Here is a 27,522-nt window from a genome sequence, read left to right as displayed (position 1 = left end):
ACCTCTGATTTACTCCAATTTATTTTATACCCTGAAAATTTCCCAAATCTATCAATTAAATCTAGTTAAGTTGGAATGGTCGTTTCAGGATTCCTCAAATGAAGCAAAATATCATCTGCATACGCAGAGACTTTATATTCCTGACCTGCATAAGGAATACCCTGAATCTCCCTTGCCTACTCTATAGCCAATAACAAGGGTTCCAGAACAACATCAAACAGTAAAGGAGATATGTAGAAATAAAAAACCAAATGAATCAGTAGAGTATGATTAGATTAGCTTTCAAAGGTAATTCTTTTTCTTCTTAATATATTGATACCTTGTTAATAATTAAGATCTAAACACTTCAGTAAACTGATTAAATATTTGTGAATGCCATTCATGTGCTGATGAACTGGTAATGTATTCACACTGAAATACTTGAAAGATCGAGATGGATATTATTTACAAAGGATTAGATTTGCTGGTGTATTATCAAATTAATTTAATGCATGTGTTTTTAGTCCACAGAATAACAGAACCTACTGTCAACAATGTGCATTATTACACAATAAAGTAAAACACTTTAATAAATCTAGCCCAAAAATTAGTACAAAAAGGCATCTCTAAAAGTATTTATATAATGCTGTATAATACAGCATTTTCTCTATTCTCCCATCATATTCTTGTTCTTGTACAAGCTTCTCATATAATATTTTAGATCAGTTATTATAGAATGAACAAGATTATCCTAAGATCTCTAGAACAGAAGCTGTTGCGCCTATCACATGGTGCTTAGTAGCGCCAAATGCATAAGTGGGCATTTTAATGGGCAGAGCGTGTCTTGATTCTCCATAAACTTAGGCACCTGAAATGAAGGGGGGAGGGGGAGGAAGGGGGAAGTGAAGCAGGGCTGTGATCTGTGGTAGGAGTTGGAAGGGGAACTGGGGCTCCATGGATCTTATTTTCCCTATTATTTATTATCTTTAGAACTACACTGTGGACAGGAGTGATGAATCAAGGTACTGAAAATATGCCCTCCAGAGCATTTGCACCAATGCCCTTGTCTGAGAACTCTTGTATCAAGGATTCCTTTCTTATCTTGCACCTGCATTACAAGGTACAGTGGAACAGAACTCATTTTTGTGATTTGGTCATGTATTTCCTTAATTTCTTCTTCTGTTAACTCGGCTGAAATCAAATGGGAAGATATGCAATTTACTGCCAATGTGGTTTTCTTGAGGCAGCAGCTTTCTACAAAAAGTGCCATTCTGAATAAATTTGGCTGTTCTTTTAGAACATCCATTTTGCTTGTGGCCTTTTCAATTAATTTACAAAGAGAATCAATTTTTTTGTTCACACGACGTTGATCTAACAGAGATAGCTGTTCAGCTTTCCTTTTAATCTTCCCCATCTTAGAAAAGTAATTTATTTTTTCACTTATTAGTGTAATGGATCTGATTGTAGCACCGAGATTCATCAAGTTTTCCATTGCTTCAGTGATACAAGAAAAATAATTCAAATTGTTTTCATTTTCAGTGAGAAACTCCTCTAACTGATTTGTCCATATCTTCACAATTTCTTTCTTCACCACTTCAATGTCAGCCAGGGTCCTCTTAATCATTTCACCATATCGTAAATTATGTCGAATGGGAATTAAGCATTTAGGACAGCATTTGAGTTTGATAATGCCATCCCCATCATCCTGGTTCATCCACTTTGTGAATTCTGTCACTTCAAAGATATGTTTGCAATCTCTTAACTGAATAAACCGTGACTCAGGATCAGCTTCTTTGCCAAAAAATAACTCATTTACTTCTGGTGCATCACAATCCCTGCATTTTTGGGGGCAAGGGTCAGCACAGAGACCAATGCAAGGATGGCTACAGTGGAGCTTTTTAAGACAAGGCATATTACAGGGATCTCTGTTGCAAGGCTCATAGCAAAGATTTGTGCACTCAGAGTGCTTACACTTCCATCCACAAGGCTTTGTGCATGGAGAGCATGGATCACTACACTTACCAGAGCACACTCTGTGGAAACATTTGTTCTCACAGGAACATAGGCAATGAATGCAATCCTCGGAGCATGCTGCTTCACAGCGATGAGAGCAAATATTAATGATATTACACTGCTCTACACAAACCACATGCAATTGGCCTTTTGAGCACTTACTACAAGTTCCCCCACAAAAATGACCACATTCAAGCTTTGCTAAACACCTCTTAGAGCACTGAATTCTCTTTCCTTTGTTTTCTGCCTCCTGTTTTTCATAACACATTATTACTTTGCTATGACCACACTCCAGTTGTTCTGTTAACTTTTCAGGGCAATTGAAGGTGCACTTCTCACCACAAAAACGGATACATCTGTGGCCACAGGACAGTGTTCGAGGGCATGGCTCTCTGCACGAAAACTTTTGTGGTAGCACTGAACATGGGACATCTTGAATATGCTCACACTTTGGAATTACCTTCTTCACCAGTACTTGGCAGCTTCCACATTCCTTAAAGCACTGCTTCTCACACTTGTGTCCATCTTCACATAAAATCTTTACACATGGCTTTATACACATAATTTCTTTGTGCTCTGGGTCATATGGATGGCACGTTAATGGGCAAACATGCCCACAGGTCATCCGGTATTCACAGGGGTCCATGCACCCACCTTCAGGAACTTTAGAAAAGTCCTCTGCCTTGGACACATTACATGTGTGGTTGGGATGATTTTCACAACACAGCTTTAACTCCTTTCCTATGTGCCCATTTTGGGTCAGCACGTCCATAATTTTGCTCCACAGAAGAATTCCAGAGAGCATCTTCATGTTCCCTATACAAAATAATCCTTTTTTGGCCCTTGACAAAGCCACACAGATGCGATTTGGTATCTGAAGGAATCCCGCCCTCCCTTCTATGTTGCTTCTCACTAATGAGAGGAGGATAATATCATTCTCTTCCCCTTGGTATTTGTCAACCACACAGACTCTGACACCCTCAAAATCTGCCTTGGGCATCAGTTTTCTTAAGCAGTGCAGCTGTCCACTGTATGTGGTAAGGACTGTGATCTGTGACCTGTTATAGCCCTGGTTTATAAAATAACGGCAGAGGGATTTCACAAAGGCAGCTTCATGAACATTCTTGTGACTTTTGCCCTCTCTGATGTGTTCTTCCAGGTGCTCGTGCTGTACAAAGAACAAGTTGGTGGCAACTCCCTGTTAAAGAAGAACAAAGCTTGTGAGATATATAGGATCAAATTCATTGATATAGTCTGCATGCCTACTTTAGAAGCAGAAGGGGCAAAGGGTAAGGAAATCACACAGGCAGTGAGGAAAGGAGGATCAATTCAGTATTATCAGTCTACCATGCCACAAATTAACATGCTGTATCTATAACTTAATATTTGCTATCCCATGCCCACTGTGCTGGGTTCTACCATGTTGAGCGCCATACTGACACGTCAGACTAGTTTAGCCACATTTGTATATATTTATTTATTCAATTTTTTTTATACCGTTCTCCCAGGAGAGCTCAGAACAGTTTACATGAGTTTATTCATGTACTCAAGCATTTTTATACTGTTTTGCCACACTGTTTCCACTGTACATTTGTATATATAATACTAACGTGTTTTATTTTGCCATGTTATGTTTTATATCTATCTATACTGTATATATGACACAATGTCTGCCATGCTATGTTTGCTACACTTGTAATGCTATGTTTATCTTGCTATGCTATGCTTTTATATGTGACTGTCTGCCATGCTGGGCTGGCTGCCATCCTGTGTTTTGTCATTTCATTACATTACATTAGTGATTTCTATTCCGCCAATACCTTGCGGTTCAAGGCGGATTACATAAAAGTTTTCAGAGATTACATAAAAAGTTTACATAAAAATTTACAGGAATAGCATAATAGATGTCATAAGAATTACATAAGAATTACCAAAGAATTGTCGTTATCTTACAGTGATAAATGTTGGGTAATAAGAATTACCAAAGAGTTGTCGGGATTTTAAGGTGGTAAGAGATGGGTAGATAGAGGCATTTTACCATTAGTTGGGTAATTAGAAGTGGGGTTCAGGTAGGAACTGGTCGTGTTTAGATAGGAACTGGTCGTGTTAGATAGGTTTTATGTATTTTTTGAAGAGTAGGGTTTTAGTATCTTTCTTGAAGGTTTTGTAGTCTGTGGTCGATAACAGATTGGTGATTTGTCTGTCCAGTTTAGCTGCTTTGGTGGCAATTAGGTTGTCATATAGTTTTTTTCGTTTGACATTTTTGGATGGTGGGTGTGTGAAAAGTGAGTGGGTTCTCCTGTGCCTGGATGAGGAGTACTGAGTTAGTCGGTTGTTCCAGTAGGTTGGGCTTTCTCCGTTAATGGCTTTGAATAGTAGGCAGTAGAATTTGAAGTATACTCTTGCCTGTATAGGGAGCCAGTGAGAGTCCTGGTATGCTTCTGTGATGTGGTCATATTTTTTCAACGAGTAGATGAGAGTTAGGGCTGTATTTTGTATAGTTTGTAATTGTTTTATCATGGTCACTGTACATGGGAGGTAAAGTATGTTGCAGTAGTCTATTAGTCCAATAAGGGATAAGGGATTGCACCAACAGTTGGAATTGTTTCCTGTCGAAGAATTTTCGGATTTGTCTTAGATTTCTCATGGTCACAAATGATGCTTTTATTACTTTGTTGATCTGTGGTTGCATGGTACAGCCTCTGTCAATTATTACTCCCAGAAGTTTTAGTGTGGGTTGAATAGGGTATGAGATCGAGCTTATTACTAGATTTGTTAAGGGAGGAGTTTTATTGTTTTGTAGGAGGATGAAGTTTGTTTTGTCCGGGTTAAGTTTTAATTTGTGTTCAGTCATCCATGTTGCTACTGTTTCACAAGTTCTTTGTATAGTGCTTATCATGGCGGGTTCTGGGTGGTCGAAGGGGAGGAGAATAGTGATGTCATCTGCATAGCTGTATGAGGTTATGCCAGGTTTGTCTAGGTAGAAGCTGAGGGAGGCTATGTATATATTAAATAGTGTAGGTGACAGGAGTGATCCCTGGGGTACTCCGCAGGGGTTGAACCAGGGTTCTGATTTTTCTTGCTTCGTTTTAACCCTGCAGGTTCTGGATTGTAGGAAGCCTTTGAACCATGAAAGTACCTTGTCTGAGATTCTAATGGAGTCTAGAGTTTGTATGAGAATGCCGTGATCAACCAGGTCGAAGGCTGCAGAAAGGTCTAGTTGTATGAGCAGGATTTTCTTGCCTGTACACAGGTATTGTCTGGCAGTGTCCATTAGTGTTCCTAGTAGGATCTCTGTGCTATGGTTGGCTCTGAAGCCTGACTGTGTGGGGTAGAATAGATTGTGTTTGTCTAGGTATGAGGTTAAGGTTTTGGCTACGAGGCCTTCCATCAGCTTGACGTACAGTGGGATTGACGCAACGGTTCTGTAGTTGGATGGTTGGTCCGTTGCTCCTTTGGGGTCTTTTAATATCGGAGTTATGATGATTTTGCTGAGTTCTTGTGGGAAATGACCATCTAATAGTAAAGATTGTATCCACTGTAGAAGCAAGGAGCGGAATAATGTACTTGAGATTTTCAGAAGGTATGGGGGGCAATGATTGAGGTCACAGGCTGCATGACTGTATTTATTATATAGATTGTTGAAGTCTGACCATTGTATGGGTGAGAAATGAGACCAAGTTCTATTCGCTGCGACTGGATCTTTTTCTGTGGGGGGAAATGAGATCTCTATGTGTGAGGGGGTTCCGTTGAACGTGGCTCTGATGTTTGCGATCTTATTTTTGAAGTATGTGGCAAAGAGGGTGGCTGAAGGAGGGGTGGGGTCGCCGTTGGCTATGTAGGGTGTGGCGTCTGTGAGAGTTTTTAGTAGTTGGAATAGCTTTTTTGTGTCTTGAGGTCCTTCTCCTATTTGTTTTGAGTAGTATGCCTTTCTTTCTTCTTTCAATTCTTGTTTATATTTTCGGTTTGTTGCTATCCATGCTGTTTTTGTGGATTCTTGGCTGTTTTTTCTCCATTTTCTTTCTAGTTTTCTGCATTTTCTTTTGAGTTGGAGTAGTTCGTTGTCGAACCACTTGTCTGATTTTCTGTGGATTTTGGTTTTGAGCGTTTCTGGGGCTAGTTCGTCCAGGGTTGCAGTACTTAGGTGGTTCCATTGTGAGATGAAGTCTTTGGGTGTGTAGTGTTGTATTATGGTATCTGTTTTTGTCCAGAATGTGGTGGGGTCTATATGTTTGCGTGAGTTGTGAGTTGTTTGTTGAATAGTTGGAATGCATTTGTTGCTGGTCCAATTGATTTCAAAGGAGTATGTGTAGTGATCAGACCAAAGAAAACGGTTCCATTTACTGTTTGACATTTGGATCTCTGGTTGTGTGGGCTGTTGGGACATATAGGCTGCGATGTCAAGTTGGTGTCCTTTTTCATGTGTGGTTTGAGGATCTAAGATTAAGGCCTTGAGATATGCTAGTAAGGTTTCTACATTTTTGCAAGATTGGCTTTCGAGGTGAAGGTTGAGGTCTCCTAGAAGTAGGTTGTATGTTGTAGTTAGAGAGTTTGATAAGTAAATACTTCAAATATTGGTTTAGCTGTATTCCAGTTACTTGGGGTTATGTAGCATAGAATGCAAGTTAGTGTTCCTTTAAGTGATGTGCTTGAAAGTTGGCATGCTAGTAAGTCCATGTATTGGTTGTCTTGTATTTTTAGGTTTATTGTTTTTCTGGCTATAATGGCAATTCCTCCTCCTCTTTTATTTTCTCTGCAGACTAACATTATTTTGTGGCTCTTTGGGCAAACTTCAGTTATTCTAGGGTCTGAGTCAGAGGTGAGCCATGTTTCTGTGCGGTAAAGGCAGTCTAGGTTATCTTCTTCTATCCAGTTTTTTATGCGTTCTGTTTTAGGGCCTATGGCTCTGATGTTCACATATTCACATTTGAGAGTGGTATATTCTATAGGTATGTTGTGAGTTGTTTTTGGGTATATGAGTGAACTCTTGTGGGGTTGTTTTTTGGTTTTCTACTCGTTGATTTTGGGGTGGGTTGGTATGCGTAAGGCTGTTGGTTTGAGTTTCTGTCAATTGTGAGATGCCTGATTGGTTGGGTAGTTCCCTTGGAATTTGCTATGATTGGTATTGGATATATATTGTTTGCAGTTGCTTTCCAGTCAGTTAGGAGCAGGAATATCAGTAGGATTGCTTGCGGAAAATATGGTGATGTGGACCTCATGGTGGTGTTAAGTGTGGTGTGTATTTAATATGTTGTGTATGGTGTGAGTTTGAGAAGTTAATCAATTCTACAACTTTAATCAATTCCAATATATTGAGTTTCTATTCTAATATTAATTTGTCATCTACTGGTAATTGTTCGCATTAGTCAGATTTTTAGATTCAGCTAACAGGCTTAAAACGGTCATCTTATGGTAATTGTACGCAATAGTCAGACTTTTGTGTTCAGCTAACCTTAGCATTAAACTTCTAAATTCAACAGATCTGTCACCAAATGGTAATAGTTCGCATTAGTCAGACTTTTACATACAACTAACATTAGCATTAAACTTTTAAATTCAACAATGCTCATTATGCTGTGCCAATCTGTGCCATGTTTGTGTATGCTGTATGTATGTAAACTTGTAACCCGTTGCAATCATCCTGAATAATGTCCCAAATCCATTGATCGTACATGATCATGCTCTCCCCCTCCTCAAGAAAGCCTAAATAGCTGGCAGAGGGAGACAAGACCCCTTCAGAATGGAGTATGGAGAGGATGAAAGTTGCAAGTTCTGTATGGAGTAAAGTAACTCTCCTGAGAAAAATCCAGTTTCGTGGTGTAAGAAAGAATACGAGGAGGAGTGGAATATGGCCAGCCCAGACTATAGATTTTGGAATTCTGAAAACAACCGTGACAGGGAGGACTAAAAAGAACTCCTAGAATTAACCTGCAGTAACCTCAGTTAGCCAGAAATCCTAGAATCCACTACTAACTTCACCCAAGCTTCTCCAAAAACCAACTGCCCTTAAAGGGAAGATACACTAGGCGCAATCCAGAAGCTGCATTCTACATCCCATGACAAATGATTTGCACCTTGATGCCTATAAGACCATCCCGAAAGAGAACTTCAGGGATGATTCCAACTAATATTATAGCCTTTGTCCCCCTGAGACCTGCCTGGGGATGGCTCAGAGCTGAAAAGAGAGAAAGCATAGTCAAGTGAACCATGACCAATTTGTGAATTGGTACTTAATACTGCCTTTTTCATTGGTTTGGTATTCAAAGTGATGGTCTTGGAGGATTAAGTGAGTGGTCCAGGATCACCAGTAGCTGCACAGCCCTCCCAGCCAAGTTGGGAGCTGTCTAACACTCGCCCTGAGAAGATGGCGGTCTCAGAATCCTGTGCGACAGCCTATGTATCAGAGGATGTGCCACACTAGAAAGAAAAATAGTCATGCCTTGACAAATAAGTGAAATACCACCAGGCTACTATACTTCGCCACTATAGTCTCCCCGAACTCAACAACAATCATTACTACGACTAGGAATCACTTCCACAGTGGTACTAGACAGACAGAGAACCGCACAGAGGCACATAGAAGAAGAAAATCTCCAACTTGCATAGGCTTACTGAGGAACTCCAACAGAGACATGGAGAAACCCATACAAAGTACAGGGTAATCACCTGCTGCTGCCAACACTGTGATGAGATCTGTCTTCAGCCAAAACTGAGCAGATAAGCACAGAGTTGAAACTCCATGCAAAAAGGCTTCAGGCTAATCAGGATGGGCCCCAAGCCAGCAGGACTCAAAGCATATGAAAGAACCAAGTCGGGAGACAACGGTGACTGAACCTGATTGCTGCGTCATTACAAAAGACTGCATGAAAATTGCCGACGCATCTGCAACTCATAAAATATATGCCACAGCAAATGCCGACAAAGAACAGGCTCAGGGAGGAACAGCAAGCATGCTACTGAGCTCCTGATAGTACAAGGAAATACTCGCGCACCTCCTGCACGTGGTAAAGGCCCAGTTCCTCCTGAACCCTGGTAATTGTAGGCGTGGAGCTCACCTCCAAATGCAATAACACCCACTTACTGCCGCAAGAGAAGAGTAGCTGGACCGCGCTTCAACTTCACGGCAAAAAAGCAGCGTTGCCTCGGGCGGCATGAAATTTCTCCCCCACAGCATCTGTTCAGTCAACCACACACAGGCCCAATGGGGTTCGTCACTTCCTACAATGCGAACACCTTTCCACTGCCTCTGCTGCCATGCCGACAATGTGAACGCGCACACAAACCACTTACAAAAATAAGTAACTCGTGTCAGAGACCCAAACCGGCAGACACAATAAAGTGAAAACTCAAATTCTTCTCCCCCACACTGACAGACACAAACTGGCAGAAAACAAAGTCAAAACTAAAATTACTGTCACCCGAACTGACAGGAAAGTTAACTAAACTAGCAGAACTAAACCAGCAAAAATAATAAAAAAAGCAAAATTAAAATTTCTCTCATCCAAACTGGCAGGAAAGATGTGAAGACTGGTAGTTGTAGACTGCAGACCAGTGGTTCCCAAACCTGTCCTGGGGGACCCCCAGCCAGTCAGGTTTTCAAGATATCCCTAATGAATATGCATGAGAGAAATTTGCATACCTGTCACTTCCATTATATGCAAATCTCTCTCATGCATATTCATTAGGGATATCTTGAAAACCTGACTGGCTGGGGGTCCCCCAGGACAGGTTTGGGAACCACTGCTGTAGACTGTCAGATAAGCACAGACCAGCTACAGCAACTTTGTTCTCTCTCTTTTTTTTTAATGGGAAAGAAGAAAAATTGAGAGAATCACCAATACCCCTCAATCCAAATGGAGGGGAGGGTGGAGCAGTGACCTGGGGGGGCCCAGGTGTAATTTCCAAAGCTGGCACTATTCAGCCGGTCACCCCTGTCTCATTGAAGAGCACTCTCAACAGGAGAAAATTAATTGTCCAGTCACAGCCAGAATCCAGGAGCTAGTTGAATAGTGACCATCACCTGCTGGGAGACAGAGCATACTGAAGATACAGGAGGACTGCCAGCCAATAGGACCACCTGTTAATCAGTTTCTCTGTCTCCACCTGCTGGTAGATGTGTACTATCCCATTGGTCTCTGGATTAATCTGCTGCAGTTATTTCCAACTTGAAGCACATCTTAAATCTCTCTCTCTTACCTACATGCTGCCCTAACACGCTACAGAGCTTATAAAATACAACTATGATGTTTGGTTAATAAAAGATACCATAAATCATGACAGCACAATGTCTCTTGTTGCTGGGGCAAAGCTCTGCCTTCCCAGCTCCACCTCAAGCCCCATACCAAACATCTCCATATCTCATCACTGATTTTAAATGTCATGATTCCAGAATGGAAGAAAAAAAATGACATTTAAAATCAGTGATGAGATATGGAGATGTTTGGTATGGGCCTTGAAGTGGAGCTGGGAAGGCAGAGCTTTGCCCCAGCAACAAGAGACATTGTGCTGTCATGATTTATGGTATCTTTTATTAACCAAACATCATAGTTGTATTCCATAAGCTCTGTAGCTTCCTTCTCCCTCTCTCTCCCCCTCTATAACTAGAATCTCCCATTTTTTCCTCCTTATTACCAAGCCTGCTGCTTCCATCACCCTCCCCATTCCGGAGGTGAAGAGCACAGTGGATTCAGTGCTAATGCAGGGTCTAGAAGAATAGGCCTATTCTCAGGTGCCATCACAACCCACTCCCTCCAATGCAGGGTTTTCTCTCAGGTGGTTGGTGCGGAATGTGATAGTGTCTGAGCAAGAGCCTGTACTTAATCCTCCACTACCCCAGGTATAAATTAAGTACCTGTATATATCTAAACTGCTTTGAATATGTAACCACAAAAAAGCGGTATGTCCCATTCCCCTCCCCCTTCTTCTAGAAAACACACTCACACTGAATCCACTTTTACTCTTTGCCTCCAGAATAGGGGAGGGATGCAGCAGTGGCAGAAAGAAGAGAAGGGGAGGTAAGATATACTACTCCAGTCCCCTCACTGCGACACTAGGTAGATGCCCAGTCTGCAATGCTTATGGGCTGGGCTAGGCTTGGCTAATAATTTCAGTGGGGTCTTGGGCGCTTGTGCACCAGCCTATTCCAACAACTATGTCATAAATTACTTTAGCATGGTTTAAAATTTAAAAACCCAAAGGAAATTAAAAATAACAAAACACACCTTAATTCTCTCATACTGATAAACCGATGCATGGTTTTCCAGCTTATCATAGATGTGTGGTGTCAGCAACTTGGCAATTTCAGATCTCATACGGTGCTAAAAAAGAAAGAAAGAAGACCAAATCATGTATAAACTATATATGTCCTGAATTATACAGCTGAATAATTTAATAGCTTCATTTTTGTTTTAGTCTAATAACAAAAATGCATGAAAACAGACACACAAAGGTCCACAAAATTAGAAAGAGAGCTCCTGAGAGGAGCTTGAAAGGTAAGAGGGATCAAAATCTTCCCTTTCCAGTACCAAATGGTCTCACTATAACAAGGCTAGAAAAGTAGTGGGGAAAAGACTGAGTCCCAAAGAGGAGGAGACAATGACTGGGAAAAACTGGAAGGCCTTAGAAGCATGGTTGGTGTATGGAGGTAAACACTGTAGAGGAGCAGGTGGTTACAAATTGGGGGTCTGCAGACCTAACTGAGGGAATGGACTGTGTAGTCAGTACTCTAGCAGAACTAGGCTTTATTTTCTTATATTACACTCATGTTATTACATGGATATGAGGATTGATCTACCTGTGGGAAAATATGGAATGTGATGAGAATGCCTAGTCTTGCCAGAAAAAAAAAACTATTCTCTTAACAGAGCTGCCATGGTACTAAAAGAACTCAAATATGAAATTGGTGACCTGCTGTTTGTGATCTATAACCTGTCGCTAAAATCGTCTGTAGTACTTGATGATTGGAGGGGGGGCAATGTTATGCCGATTTTTAAAAAGGGTTCCAGGGAAGATCAGTAAGCCTGACTTAGGAAAGCCTGACTTATTTGCCAGGCAAAATGGTGGAAACAATTATAAAAAAAATAAAATTGTGGAACACATAGACCAGTGTTTCTCAACTCAGTCCTGGAGTACTCCCTTGCCAGTCAGGTTTTCAGGATAACCACAATGAAAACACAAACTTGATTTGCATACACTGCCTCCATTATATGCAAATTTCTTTCTTGCATATTCATTGTGGATATCCTGAAAACATGACTGGCAAGGGGGTACTCCAGGACAGAGTTGAGAAACACTGATGTAGACAAATTGAGTCAGCATGGGTTCTTTGAAGGTGTAAATAAACATATGGATGAAGGTGAGCCGGTTGATAGTGTATCTTGATTTTAAGATACAAAGTTGTAGATTAGGAATTGACTATTGGATAGAAAACAGAGGGTTGGGTTAAACGGTCATTTTTCTCAATGGAGAAGAGTAAACATTGGAGTGCAGCAGGCATCTGTACTGGGACGAATGCTATTTAACTTATTTATAAATGATCTGGAAATTGGGAGTGAGGTGATTAAATTTGCAGATGAAACTAAACTGTTCAAAGATGTTAAAACACATGCAGATTGTAAAAACTTGCAGGAAATTGGAAGACTGGGTGTTCAAGTGGCAGATGAAATTTAATTTGAACAAACGCAAAGTGATGCATTTTGGGAAGAATAACCCAAATCACAGTTACCAGATGCTAGGGTCCACCTTGGGGGTTAGTGCCTAAGAGAAAGATCTGGGTATCATTGTAGTCATTACAATGATACCTTCCACCCAATGTGCGGCGACAGCCAAACAAGCAAAAAAGATCATAGGAATTATTAAAAAAGGTATGGTTAACAAGACTAAGAATGTTATAATACCTTTGTATCACTCCATGGTGCATCCTCACCTGGAGTATTGCGTTCAATTCTGGTCTCCTTATCTCAAGAAAGATATAGTGGTGGTAGAAAAAGTTCAAAGAAGAGCAACCAAGATGATAAAGGGGATGGAACTCCTCTCGTATGAGAAAAGACTAAAAAGATTAGGGCTCTTCAGCTAAGAGATGGCTGAGGGGAGATATGTTTGAAGTCTACAAAATCATGAGTGGTGTAGAATAGAGAATGACACGGGGAAAAAATCTGTCCCCGTCACCGCCCCGTCCCCGGCCCACCATCCTCTGCACCGCCCCATCACCGCCGTTCCCTTCACCGCCCCGTCACCATCACCACCATCCCTTACACCGCCCCGTCACCACCACTGCCATCCCATTCACCGCCCCGTCACCGTCCCCGCTGCATCCTTATAAGCCTTAGTACTGTAATATTTAGCTTATTCCTTTCTTATAAATCAAAGTTCCTGCTGCTGAACTAGAGAAAGAGATGTTCAGCTGGCAGGGCTTTGTTTATAAATTTTTATCAACACAACTAATATACTACTTTATCCTAAAGCAAAAAATAAATAAATAAATATAATTTTTTTTTCTACCTTTGTTGTCTGGTTTCTGCTTTCCACATCTTCTCATTCAATTCCTTCCATCCACTGTGTGTCTTCTCTCTGCGTCTTCCATTTGCTGTTACTGTGCCTCTCCCTTCACCCCCACCCCCCAATTGGTCTAGCACCCATCTTCTTCCCTCCGCTCCCCCATAGTCTGGCATCTGTCTTCTTCCCACTCTGTCTTCCACATTTCCCTTCAGGGTCTGTTCCTCTCCACCCTCCTTCAATGTCTGTCCTATTCCTTTCCACCACCACCCTTCCCTCCCTCCTTTACCATCTGTTCCTTTCTACCATCCTTCAGCTCCTCTCGCGTGGCCTATCTACCTTCCTCCCTCTTATTTTCATGGCACGTTACAATGTAATTTGTGCAAGCCACTGGAGCCTGCGAGCTCGATCCCTGTCCCTTCCCCACAAGCCATCTCGCTTCTGTGCTCCTATTTTCCCCATTTTTAATATCTCCCCTATGTATCTGCCATTGCCCCCCCCCCCCCCGTGTCCATATACCATCCCCATGGCATGTCCCCTTTATGTCTCTGTCCCTATGCCCCATGCACATAATTTCCCCTCTTTCTGTTACCTTCCTGTGTCCAGATTCCCCTATCTTCCTCTTCCATACCAGTGTATCTCTTCTTTCAACCCCATCTAGCTTTTTTCCCTCTTTCTTCCCCCCCCCCCTCCCGCTTCTAGCATCTGGCTCACCTGCCTGTCCTTCCCTTTCTTTCCTGCTGTGGGTTTTTTTTTTCTGTCTTCATCCCCTTGGCCCAGAATCCTTTTCCCTTTCACTCCCTCCTTCCAGTTTGAGCCGGGAACACGGGCGATCGCACGGTCCCCGCAGCCCCCACCCGCCTGCCCAATCGATCCTAGTGTTTAGCCAGCTCTCTCCCTTCTCCTCACCTTAGTTTGCAGGCTTTCTTTTTCGGCGACCTGCACGCGCGGCTGCTCAGTGTTCAATCTTCTGCTCTGCTGCAACTTCCTGTTTCCGGTTGCGTCAGAGCAGAAGATCGAAACTGAGCAGCAGCGGGTGTGCAGCTCTTTGATAGCATGCGGGTCGCCAAAAAAGAAAACCTACAAACTAAGGTGAGGAGAAGGGAGAGAGCTGGCTAATCACTAGGATCGATTGGGCAGATGGGTGTGGGCTGCGGGGACCGCTCGATTCTTCATGCCTCACTGCGGGGACAAGACCATTCACCGCTCCACGGGGCGGTGAATGGCCTTGTCCCCTTCCCCGCAGCGACTGCTAGTTTTCGTTCCCCGTTTCGGCGGGTTACCCGCAGCTAAACGCGGTGGCAGCGGGTAAACCGCCACCGTGTCATTCTCTAGTGTAGAACAGGTACAATTGGATCGTTTTCACTCTGTCAAAAACTGCAAGGACTAGAAGACACTCAATGAAGTCACAGGGAAATAATTTTAAAACTAATTGGAGGAAATATATTTTCACTCAGATAATAGTTAAGCTCTGGAACGTAAAAGCGGATAGCGTAGCTGGTTTTAAGAATGGTTTGGACAAGTCCCTGGAGGAAAAGTCCGTAGTCTGTTATTGAGAAAGACAGGGGAAGCCACTGCTTGCCCTGGATCGGTAGCATGGTATATTGCTACACCTTGGGTTTTGGCCAGGTACTAGTGACCTGGATTGGCCACCCTGAGAACAGGCTGCTGTGCTTAATGGACCATTGGTCTGACCCAGTAAGGCTATTCTTATAATATTTTATATTTTCATTATTAGGATGACCATACAGCAAGAGGTGTTGGGCTGATCCAGTCTTGGTGTTACCCTGTTGCATGCATGGAGACAGAGAATTCAGAACTAAGAGAAAAGGATTGCATCTGTGTTTGCAATGTGATAAAACCAAAATTGCATTAGCCTGTTGCTTTTGACATGGAAATACACAAACCCCTTACTTATTATGCTTCTTTATGTGAAGGTTAATATAGTTGAATGGTACTAATACTGATTTCCTCTTACCACTTGTTCACTGTATAGTAAATATTTACTATACACTCTTAACATTGCATACTATGACTGAGAAGGGTAGTAAGAAAACGCTTGTGCCAAGTGCTAGGCAAAGGAAAATACAATACCAAGTTGAAAGAATACTACCGATACCTCAGCCCAAAACTAGCTAGGGAAGTAGTGAGCAGCTTAATACCCATTTGTTTTCACCAAGGACTGGGTTAAGGAATGAGGAACAATAATCAGGTGGAACCAACAGAGCTGTAGATACTGTTCCTAGGGGGAATATTTATGAGGTGACTCACAACATTCATGGGGGATCCAGTTGGAGGCAACACCAAGAACATTCTAGTCACCACTTTAGCCAGGAACAGGCCACACCTGCAGATCATTATCTTGAGGCTTATAAGGGCCCAGCAGCAGTGCCCAAAGGGGAGGCAGCCACTGAATCAACCCAAGCTGGAGGGGAAACCTTGTAATGAAGCCAGACCAGTTCCTAGCACCAGAAGTAACTTCTTACCTCAGCCAAGCATACAGGTCAAGGTCCACTCATAATGATTTTGAAATGCTAGATGAAACTTCTGAGAACAGGGAGTGTTTGGACTCAGAAGAGGCCATGGACTTTTTTGAGGGGGATTTTGAAAGTGACCTATATCAAGTTTCAAGTTTTATTTAAAATTTGATGTACACGCATTGTCAATCTCAAAGTGTATTACAAATCTAAAATCATGGGACAAAATTTGGACAAATTTATAAGTAACAGGACTGGTACGAAAGGAGGAGGGGAGGAACTACAAATTGTATAGTAAAGAAAGAACAAATAAGGATAAACACAACGGGACAGGTTTGAGAGCTTCTGAAAAGAGGTTTGATCATTGAGGGTAGAAATAATATGAGCAAAAAAATGCTCATATTCAATGAAGTTAAGTCATATTCAATGAAGTTAAGTTTCAAAGGCATCCCTATATAAAGAACTTTTTAGGGAGCCTTTGAATTTATCCAATGCTATTTCATTACGTAGATACCCTGTCACAGAAAAAATTGCTGACCGTCTTCTGCCAATAATTTTCAGAGAAGGGACGGTGAGCAGATGATGTTCTATCAATCTTAGTGTTCTCGATGAAGCGTAAGGTATGAGAAGGCGGTCAAGAAATAGAGAATTTGTAAGTCGAATTTTGAAAATCTGTAGAGCTACTTTATAGGTAATTCTGTAAGATATTGGAAGCCAATGAGTGTTTTTCAGAAGGGGGATAAACTTAACGTGACCATACATCCCGTTTTGAACAGGACCATCCTGTTTTTAGGTAGCCCATCCCACTGTCCCCAAGCATAGCTTCGGGATGTCGAAATGTCCCGTTTTTGAGCAACCCCCTGTAGTGTTTTCCCTAGTGCAGGGGTGCCCAAAACATCGAAGGCAACGCGAGTCGATCAACCAGGAACAACGCTGATGTAGGAACAGATCAAGTGCGTGCAGTGACTGCACAAGCCTCCCCCCCCACGTCAATTCTGACATCGGAGAGGAAGTTCCGGGCCAGTCAATCGCTGCCTGGCTGGCCTGGAACTTCCTCTCCGACATCAGAATTGACATCGGGGGAGGGGGATAGAAAGCTTGTGCAGTCACTGCACACACCTGATCTGTTCCTGTGTTGGCGGCAGTGTCTTGGAGAAATCAGCAGGGGTGGCTTGCGAGGGGGGGCAGGGAGAGAGAAAGAAAGAGGGGAAAAAAGACAAAGAAAAGATGCACAGTCAGAAGGAAGTGCAACCAGGACTCACCAGACAACAAAGATAGGAAAAATGATTTTATTTTCAATTTAGTGATCAAAATGTGTCAATTTTGAGAATTTATATTTGCTGTCTATATAGTTTGCACTATATTTGTCTATTTTTCTATAGTTGTTACTGAGGTGACTGCATATTTTAAAGTCATCTGTCTTGACCGCTTTGAAACCCCCCCCCCCCCAAATATATATGGTAATTAACATTTTCTCTGCAAACAGTGTGCTTTGTGTTTTTTTAATTTTATGGTTACCATTACGAATTAATAAGATATTGTGTGTACATGAAAAATGAATGGAAGAAATTGGGGGCGTGACTGAAAATTAGTAGATGTCCCATTTTGAGGAAAAAACATAAATGGTCACGTTAGGTAAACTGAAGGTTATGCTGAAGCATTTTCTTTTTGTGACCAAGTAGGCAAGCCTAGAGGCTAGAACTGTTAGATTATCTTCACCAGCGAACTTACTTTCAACCAAACATGTTAAAACTGAAGCTTTATTTTGCTAAGCTACAATGGAATAGCACTATACGAGATTAAGAACACTCTGTTAGCACTTCTTTTGTGCTAACCCATATTTTTAACTTTTATATAGTATTTTTAAAACATTTCAGAATCCATGAGGCAACCTTTTGGCAAAATGGCCAAAATTTTTGCTTAGAGTGTCGGAGAGGAGCAGTGGATTCTTCATGAATTAGAACAAGTGGAAATTATTTTTTGAGGCTGCAGAGCATTTTGGTTGAATGTCTTTGCAGACACATGGCTGGCCATAAGACAATATGTTGAATCTTCAGTTTAGGTTCCTGAATGGAAATTTTCTTGTTACAGATTATAGAATACTGCCGGTAAATTAATTGTAAATTAGGGAGTAATTGGGCTAACAGCCAATTATTGGCAATAACCAGTTAATTGGCACTAATTTGTAGTTATGCACATAACTGTTCAGTCGCTATTCTGGAAACTTGGGAGCAAATTCTATAAATGGCGTCCCGATTGTAGGAAGTGGTAGGTGTCCTATCGCTGTCTAAGCGGCCAATCAGGACAAATGTTTTTTAAAAAAACATACCCCGTGGAGGATTGCCTACATTTTAGACATTTTTGCAAGCCTAGGGAGACACGTAGGGCCACCTAAGCTCACCTAAGGCTAAGCATGAGTATGGTTTCGCCCGGAAGTGGCCTTAGGTGAGCTTAGGCAGCCCCAGGCGTCTCCCTAGGGCCGTGATAGGCACCTGAAATGTAGGCCAACAAAATGCTGGTCTATATTTCAAATAGATGTGGCCACTGAGGAGATTGCAGTGCTGATTGCAGCGTGCAAATCTCCCTGCCACAATCAGTTTAGGAACTGCGGCAGGGAACCCGTCTCACTCGTGAAGAAGACCAGCATGAGGGATGCCCAGTCCCTCCTGCCAGAACCCCCGAAGCCGCATATCCCATCCCCCACCCCTAAATGTGCGCGGCAGGAGGATTGCCCAATTCCTCTTGCCATTCCTCCCTCCCCCCCCCGAGACATCCCCTGGCAGGAGAGATGCCCAGTCTCTCCTGCTGGACCATCCCCCCTGCAGGCATGCCCCTATTCAGACACCCCCCTCCCCAAGTCCACCCAGACCCCACCAGTACCTTTTTTTCATTGGCCAGCTGGAGAGATACTTACTCCCTCTGGCTGGCAGGCCCACCTCCACCTTCCCCTTCTGGAGGGGTCTAAGGCCCTGATTGGCCCAGTCCCATAGGAGAGGCACCTGGGCCAACCAGAATCAGAATCTTAGGCCTCTCTCCCTGTGCATTCTGGGATGCACTGGGAGTGGCCTAATATTCTGATTGGTCATATCCCTTAAGCCACACCCCCATGGGGAATGTCTTGGGGTGGTTTCCCTTCTGCAGCCATTAAACTGATCATGGCAGAGAGATTCCCTTGCTGCGATCAGATCAGTGGCAATACAACTCTCTAACTGGCGCTTGGTTAGAGAATCATGGTGGTTAGGCAGGCTTAGACATCTGTCCGTGAGGACAGACACATTCTATATAGGACACCCGTGTGTGATTCTCAAAAGCCACATAGGTGGCTTCTGAGACTGGAAGTCCTGTACAGAATCCGGTCCTTGGTGCACAAATGCTATACACTTCTCCCTCCGTATTCACGGTTTCAGCTTATTCATGGTTTTTAGCTTGCTGGCTCCTCCCCCCAAATTACATCAGCTTGCATAGAGGAATCGCTTACAAGCGTTTACAGAGACAATTGCTGATTCCCAGCACTTTGTTCACCATGTTTTGCCTCTCCTTCAGAAACAGGCCAGGTCTCCCACCATGTTATTTGCAGTTTCACCATATTCATGATGGTTTTTAAAAGAAAACAGTAAATAATATAAAAAAGTTATTCGCGGTTTTTCAGTATTTGCAGTTCTGTTAATCCCCTATCACAGTGAATACGGAGGGAGAAGTGTAGTATGTAACTGAAAGCGTGCATTCACATGGGTAGATCAGTGGCATGCCTAGCTCTTATATGCTAAGATTCTAGAATTCTAAAGGTTATATTGCCAACTGTATTATTTAGGTGCAATTTACATCAGCCATTTAATATGGTGTTAAACAGCCATGCTTAAATGTTGGCACATAACTGCCAAAATGAACTGGTATAGTATAATGGCAATTACATGTATTATTGTCAATACAGAATTCTTCCTTTGCATGTAGTATTTAGGCACCTAAATTTAGGCAACCTTTTTTAGCATTACTCCCAATGTGCACAGGACAGTGTCCATTGACTGAAATAAAATGTATGGACAGACCTATTTGTACTAATGCAGGAGCCGATCTAAGGCTTTCTTTTTTTTAATTAAATCATTAAATTTTCAAATTTTACAAAAAGTGCATCATAACATACATGTCATATCCATAACAATTAAGCACTTATAAACATTCAGAATCAGTTTATCAATACCCAGAAATAGCCCCCTCCCTTTCCAACCATCAGAGAAAAGAACAAGGAATCATATAAAGATATACCCACCCTCCCAACCCTGGATGTGCAAAAATAAAACTACAACAATTCTAGAAAAGATGCCAATGGACCCCACACTAATTTGAATATTTTTGTGTTCCCTGACAAATCAGCATTCATTTTTTCATATTTATACACTAAACATAAGATTTGCCCACCAGAAAGTGAAATTAAGACGGTCCCAATTTTTCCAGTTATGCATGATCAACTGCATAGCTGTACCCGTCATAATTAAGAAGAGTTGGCCTTTATATCTATCCAGTGGGGGCTTAACATGCAGCACAGTTCTGCAAATCACTAACTCATATGTCAGAGGTATCTCAGACTCCAAAATATTATTAATATGTCCCCACATTGACTTCCAAAAACTCAGTATCGTAGGACAATAAAACAGTAAATGATCCAGTGTTCCTATATCTAGATGACAGTGCCAGCATCTATTAGACTTAGAACTATCAACTTATTCAACCTAACCAGGGTCCAAAAAGAACGGTGCAACAAAAAAAAACATGTTTGCCTCATTGATGCTGACGCTGTACATCTCATCCTCCAAGACCAAACACGTGGCCATCAAGATGCAGAAATATACTGCTTAATCTCAATGCTCCAAATGTCTCTAAGAGCGTTTTTGGGTTTCTTATTCAGAAGTTCAGATATTAATTTATACTACCTGGTGGCCTGATGCCCTAGCAAATCTGTCTGGAAACAGAGGAACTGCAAGCTGTAGTGATTTTTAAAATTTCACCAATCAGGGAACCCTTTCTGAATGGCGTGCTTCAGCTGCAACCATTTATAAAATTGAGATTTTGAAATACCAAGATTGTTGCAACCTTGAAAAGTCAAGCAATTTTCCATTTAATATAACATCATCTAATGTTCGTATACCTGCCTGCATCCACTCCTTCCAGGCAATTTTAGACCCGCCAATTTGAATCTTGGAATTCAGCCATAAGGACTGACACATGGATTGCTCTATAGGAATTTCAGTTAACTTATTAATACATCTCAAGGTCTTCCAAGTATCTAAAATAATATTATTGTCCTTAGCATAACTAGGTAACCTAATATCCAATACATGAGCCAGTCGCATTGGGGACATAATTTTCCATTCCAAATATAGCCAATCTGAAAGATGTTCCATGAGCTCGGGCAGAATATAGGCCGATCTAAGGCTTAATCACAGCAGTAGCATCAGTTTGCAAACATGCAGGAGAATCTCCATGCATGTGTCTCTACAAGGCTCCTTCTTCTATCTTCCTAGCCTCCATAACAACCCACATGCCTTTACAAACTGATACTGCTGTAATTGAGTCAGACCAGCCCCTACTTTAAAATGAACAGGTGTATGAAGTAGGAAAATTTAGGGGGAGAGGATTTTATTGGATGGCCATGGAGGCAAGGCACTAGGGGCTAGAGCAGTGTCATTCAATCTCCCTTGAAACTAAACCTAAACCTAGTGTCCCTGGCTCAAGACACCCAGAAGTGCGTGATGTCGCTTTGATGACATCATGTGCATGTGTGACATCATCGTGTTGATGTGTCCGCGCATGTGCAAAGGCCCTTCAAACAGGCCCTGCGCCAGCAGTAGGAGGTACCTGCAAGGAAAAGGGCAGGAGAGGCGCTGATGCCAGCTGATTGCCTACAGAAGGTGCCTCTCTTCGTGAAAGGCATGGCCTGTAGGCAGTCAGCCAGCACCGGTGCCTCTCCTCCTCCCCAGTGTACCACAGTACCCTTGAAATCTCAGGAGGCACACAGTTTGCGATACACTAGGCTAAAGGGTCAGAGCAGATGGCTATTTTTCTTTGTTTAGAAAAGTTGGCATCCCTAATTCAGTGTTTATCAAAACCACAATGACTCACCTGATAATCTAGACGAACATAATGGACATTCATTCTGACCAGTCTTTCAAACATAGAAACTTCCAAGTTGAAATTTTTAGCCAATTCATATACAGTAGCACTGGGTCGGAGCTATAATAATAAAATGAAAAATGTTTATCATTCTATTGTGCTGAAAATAACACTTTTACATAATCCTCTTCATTCTATTACACATCACCTACATTTTAAGTGCTATTTTATAATTATGCCCTTGTGATGGGGTATATATCCCATCAAGAAAACCTGAGAAACCCAGAGGAGGGGAATGGTTATTCACAGAATTTGATCCCCAGAAGAGAAACAGAACAAAGGTTAGGAGAGAAGCAGGAACCGCAGAATTAAAGTCTCAGCGGAGGGAGATGGGTTGGGCAGATTCTGGACCAATCAGAGAAGTAGGAAAGTTAAGAGCTTCACTAGGGAGAGAACAGTCCTGGTCAATCAGAGGGGGTGGAAGCAGGAAGAGGAGGAGTCAACAACACTATAAAAAGAGAGGAGACAGAAGCAGATCTCAGTCTCTACTAAGGGACCGAAGAGTATGGAGCTCCTGGCCAGAAGGTCTGCAAGTCTGAGAAGGTACAGAACTGTCCAAGGTAGGGAGAACGAGAGGGCACTCAATTGAAAGGGGATAGATTCTTTACGAACGTAAGGAAGCTCTTCTTCACTCAGAGAGTGGTAGAAAACTGGAACGCTCTTCTGGAGTCTGTCGTAGGGAAAAACACCCTCCAGGGATTCAAGTCAAAGTTAGACAAGTTCCTGCTGAACCAGAACGTATGCAGGTAGAGCTAGTCTCAGTTAGGGTATTGATCTTTGACCAGAGGGCCGCCACGTGAGCAGACTGCTGGGCACAATGGACCACTGGTCTGACTCAGCAGCGGCAATTCTTAGCACACCTTAGTTAATGAAGCCCATGTTGAGGTGGGTCATACGTTTAATTTGAGGCTTGCTTTTTTCTGCTCCCTTGACCTTGCAATTCAATCTGAACCAGCCTCTACAGAGCTAGAATACCTACTTTATAATAGGCTTTAGCCTCATAGTGTCAGCTCCAAGAAAGCTAAATAGTCATAATTTCCTTTCCTGCATTGAAAAGGCAAGATTACCTGCTGGTGATCTCCAATCAAAATGAGGTGCTCACACTTTGAGCTCAGCGTGGTTACAATGTGAGCTTCTAGCACTTCAGCTGCCTCTTCAACAATGATAATCTTGGGCCCAATCTCCTGAAGTACTTTCCTATATTTGGATGCACCTAAAGTAAACAAGAATTTCATTTTATTCACAGTTTCAGGGTGTGAGGAATTGTTTCATATTGTTGAAGGCTGAAGTTAATTCAGAGGAACATTTCATCAATGCCTTCTCCAAAGAGGATATCCACTACAAATTTGTTACCCTCTCTAATGCACATTTTCTTTAATTTAGGAGCTCATTTTAGAAACATATGAGGTAGTAGTAATGGCAGCATATATATGTGCAAACAGAACTGTAAAAGTCTATTTCTGATCTAAATCATATAACAAATGAATACCGTACTTCAGCTGAGTTTCAGTCCATAGTTTGGATATGATGATGTGTGTTGGGTGTTAGGTCATAAGAACTTAATTGACATACTGGGTCAGATTGAAGATCCATCTAGCTCAGTATCCTGTTTCCAACAGCGGCCGGTCTAGCTCACAAGTACCTGGAAGAGTCCCAAAAAGTTGCAAAATTCCATGCTACTTAACTCTAGATTAATAATGGTTTGTAGACATTTCTTCCAGAAATTTGTCCAAACTTTTAAAAAACCCAATTACCTTACTGCCTTTATCATTTGTTCTAGTAAATGTTTTAAATGTGCTACTATGTAACTTCACAGCTGCTCCCCTAGTCTTCGTAATTTATGAAAGCGTAAGCAAATCAATTCACATTCTTAAATGCAACACACATGCATTATGATATTTTTAAATTTATTCTCTATTCCCTTCAAAATAATTGATTCCTAATAATTCCTCTGTCACCTCTCTGTTTCCCACTCTTCCCGGTTCCTGTGAGACTGTTACTGGAATGTTTTCATGTTTCACTAACATATAGTGATATTTGTCAACATTTGCTCATTTCTGATCTGAGGAAGGGATACCCTTTGAAAGCTAATCACAAAAGGGTCCTTTTACTAAGGCACGCTAAATCAGCTAGCACGCCTTAGTAAAAGGGGGAAAAATTAATTAGTCCAATAAAAAAGGTATCGCCTTATTTCCTTGATGTTTGTTTTATTTCTATATATTACCTTGAAAAATAGACTAACACAGCCATCACACTATTTCACTAATAATTTCTAACATAGTAACATAGTAGATGACGGCAGATAAAGACCCGAATGGTCCATCTAGTCTGCCCAACCTGATTCAATTTAAATTTTTTAATTTTTTCTTCTTAGCTATTTCTGGGCAAGAATCCAAAGCTTTATCCGGTACTGTGCTTGGGTTCCAACTGCCGAAATCTCTGTTAAGACTTACTCAAGCCCATCTACACCCTCCCAGCCATTGAAACCCTCCCCAGCCCAACCTCCACCAAACAGCCATATACAGACACAGACCGTGCAAGTCTGCCCAGTACTGGCCTTAGTTCAATATTTAATATTATTTTCTGATTCTAAATCCTCTGTGTTCATCCCACGCTTCTTTGAACTCAGTCACACCTCTCTCGGGAGCGCATTCCAGGCATCCACTACCCTCTCCGTAAAGTAGAATTTCCTAACATTGCCCCTGAATCTACCACCCCTCAACCTCAAATTATGTCCTCTGGTTTTACCATTTTCCTTTCTCTGGAAAAGATTTTGTTCTACGTTAATACCCTTCAAGTATTGTCACACTGTTTTTTCGCCTTTAGATCTTCGGACACTATCACCGCAAGGTCCCTCTCCCCGTCCGTGCATATCAGCTTCTCACCTCCCAGCATATATGGTTCCTTCAGATTATTAATCCCCAAATGAATTACTCTGCATTTCTTTGCATTGAATTTTAGTTGCCAGGCATTAGACTATTCCTCTAACTTTTGCAGATCCTTTCTCATATTTTCCACTTCCTCTTCGGTGTCCACTCTGTTACAAATCTTGGAATCATCTGCAAAAAGGCATACTTTTCCTTCTAACCCTTCAGCAATGTCACTCAAAAACATATTGAACATGATCGGCTCCAGCACCGAGCCCTGAGGGACTCCACTACTCACCTTTCCTTCCTCCAAACGACTTCCATTAACCACCACCCTCTGGCGTCTGTCCGACAGCCAGTTTCTGACCCAGTTCACCACTTTGGGTCCTAACTTTAGCCCTTCAAGTTTGTTCAACAGCGTCCTATGAGGAACTGTATCAAAGGCTTTGCTGAAATCCAAGTAAATTACATCTAGTATATGTCCTTGATCCAGCTCTCTGGTCACCCAATCAAAAAATTCAATCAGGTTCGTTTGGCACGATTTACCTTTTGTAAAGCCATGTTGCCTTGGATCCTGTAACCCATTAGATTCAAGGAAGTACACTATCCTTTCTTTCAGCAACACTTCCATTATTTTTCCAACAACTGAAGTGAGACTCACCGGCCTGTAGTTTCCTGCTTCATCCCTGTGACCACTTTTATGAATAGGGACTACATCCGCTCTACTCCAATCCCCAGGAATCACTCCCGTCTCCAGAGATTTGTTGAACAAGGCTTTAATAGGACTCACCAGAACCTCTCTGAGCTCCCTTAGTATCCTGGGATGGATCCCGTCTGGTCCCATCGCTTTGTCCACCTTCAGTTTTTCAAGTTGCTCATAAACACCCTCCTCTTTGAACGGCGCAGAATCTACTCCATTTTCTCGTGTAACTTTGCCAGACAATCTCGGTCCTTCTCCAGGATTTTCTTCTGTTTACACAGAACAGAAGTATTTGTTTAGCACATTTGCTTTCTCCTCATCACTTTCCACATATTGGTTCCCAGCATGTTTTAGCCTAGCAATTCCATTTTTCATCTTCCTCCTTTCACTAATATATCTGAAAAAAATTTTGTCTCCCTTTTTTATATTTTTAGCCATTTGTTCTTCCGCCTTTGCTTTCGCCAGACATATCTCTCTCTTGGCTTCTTTCAGTTTCACCCTGTAGTCCTTTCTGCTCTCCTCTTCTTGGTTTTTTTTTATATTTCACGAACGCCAACTCTTTCGCCTTTATTTTCTCAGCCACTAGGTTGGAGAACCATATCGGCTTCCTTTTTCTCTTGTTTTTATTGATTTTCTTCACATAAAAATCCATAGCCATTTTTATCGCTCCTTTCAGCTTAGACCACTGCCTTTCCACTTCTCTTATGTCCTCCCATCCTAACAGCTCTTTCTTCAGGTACTCTCCCATTGCATTAAAGTCCGTATGTTCGAAATCTAGGACTTCAAATATCGTGCGGCCACTCTCCACTTTAGACGTTATATCAAACCAAACCGTTTGATGATCGCTACTTCCCAGGTGAGCACCCACTCGAACATTAGAGATACTCTCTCCATTTGTGAGAACCAGATCCATTATCGCTTTTTCCCTTGTGAGTTCTGTCACCATTTATCTGAGCAGAGCCTCTTGTAAGGCATCCACAATCTCCCTACTTCTTTCCGATTCCGCAGATGGAACATTCCAGTCCGCATACAGCAGGTTGAAATCTCCCAACAGCAGAACCTCCTCTTTCCTTCCAAACTTTTGGATATCCACAATCAGATCCTTATCAATTTGCTGCGATTGAGTCGCAGGTCTGTAGACTACACCCACGTAGATAGAAGTTCCATCTTCTCTTTTCAGAGCAATCCATATCGCTTCTTCCTCTCCCCAGGTCCCTTGCATTTTGGTTGCTTGGATATTGATCTATACATAGAGAGCTACTCCTCCACCTTTTTGACCATCTCTGTCCTTCCTAAAAAGATTATATCCCAGTATGTTTGTATCCCATCCATGTGATTCACTGAACCATGTCTCTGTGATAGGACAATATCTAGATCTGCCTCTAACATCAGGGCTTGCAGATCATGAACTTTGTTGCTTAGGACTGCGAGCATTTGTGATCATCGCTTTCCAGCTATTTTTCAGCGATAATCTCCTTTTTCATAAGGATTTTTGTTTTGTTTCACTTTCCGTTGCAATACTAAGAAATGAGTTGCTGATATTGTTTATGTTGCAGTCTTTACTACTATCACATCTTTTCTTTTGCCGGGGGTAGTCTCTATAATTGTCCTTCGTACATACACCACCCCCACCTTCTAGTTTAAATGCCTAGAAAAATATTGTCTAAATTTCTCTGCAAGATTTCTTTTTCCTGCTGTAGTAATATGTAGCCCATCAGTGCAATATAGCTTCTTGTCCTTCCATGTGTTTCCCCCATCCTCCTATGTACCTGAAGCCTTCTTGATGACACCAGGTTTTGAGCCATCTATTAAAGTCCTCTGTGTT

General features: G+C 41.9%; 1 protein-coding gene across 4 annotated transcripts in view; it reads right to left on the bottom strand.

Moving 5' to 3' along the window:
- Positions 1-467: 467 nt before the first annotated feature.
- Positions 468-27,522, bottom strand: part of LOC117353586 (NFX1-type zinc finger-containing protein 1-like) — a 299,791-nt gene continuing 272,736 nt past the window's right edge. For all 4 annotated transcript variants that reach the window (XM_033929706.1, XM_033929708.1, XM_033929705.1 and 1 more), the window contains 4 exons: positions 23,198-23,343; positions 22,080-22,190; positions 11,214-11,309; positions 468-3,190 (listed from right to left, as the gene is read on the bottom strand). In XM_033929706.1, coding sequence (XP_033785597.1) covers positions 953-3,190; positions 11,214-11,309; positions 22,080-22,190; positions 23,198-23,343 — 2,591 coding nt within the window. In that variant the 3' untranslated portion in view covers positions 468-952. The remainder of the gene's footprint in view (positions 3,191-11,213; positions 11,310-22,079; positions 22,191-23,197; positions 23,344-27,522) is intronic.

The sequence above is a fragment of the Geotrypetes seraphini genome, chromosome 2, assembly GCF_902459505.1.
Source record: "Geotrypetes seraphini chromosome 2, aGeoSer1.1, whole genome shotgun sequence".
In the NCBI taxonomy this organism is placed as follows: domain Eukaryota; kingdom Metazoa; phylum Chordata; class Amphibia; order Gymnophiona; family Dermophiidae; genus Geotrypetes; species Geotrypetes seraphini.
This window is presented reverse-complemented; position numbering and strand designations above follow the sequence as displayed.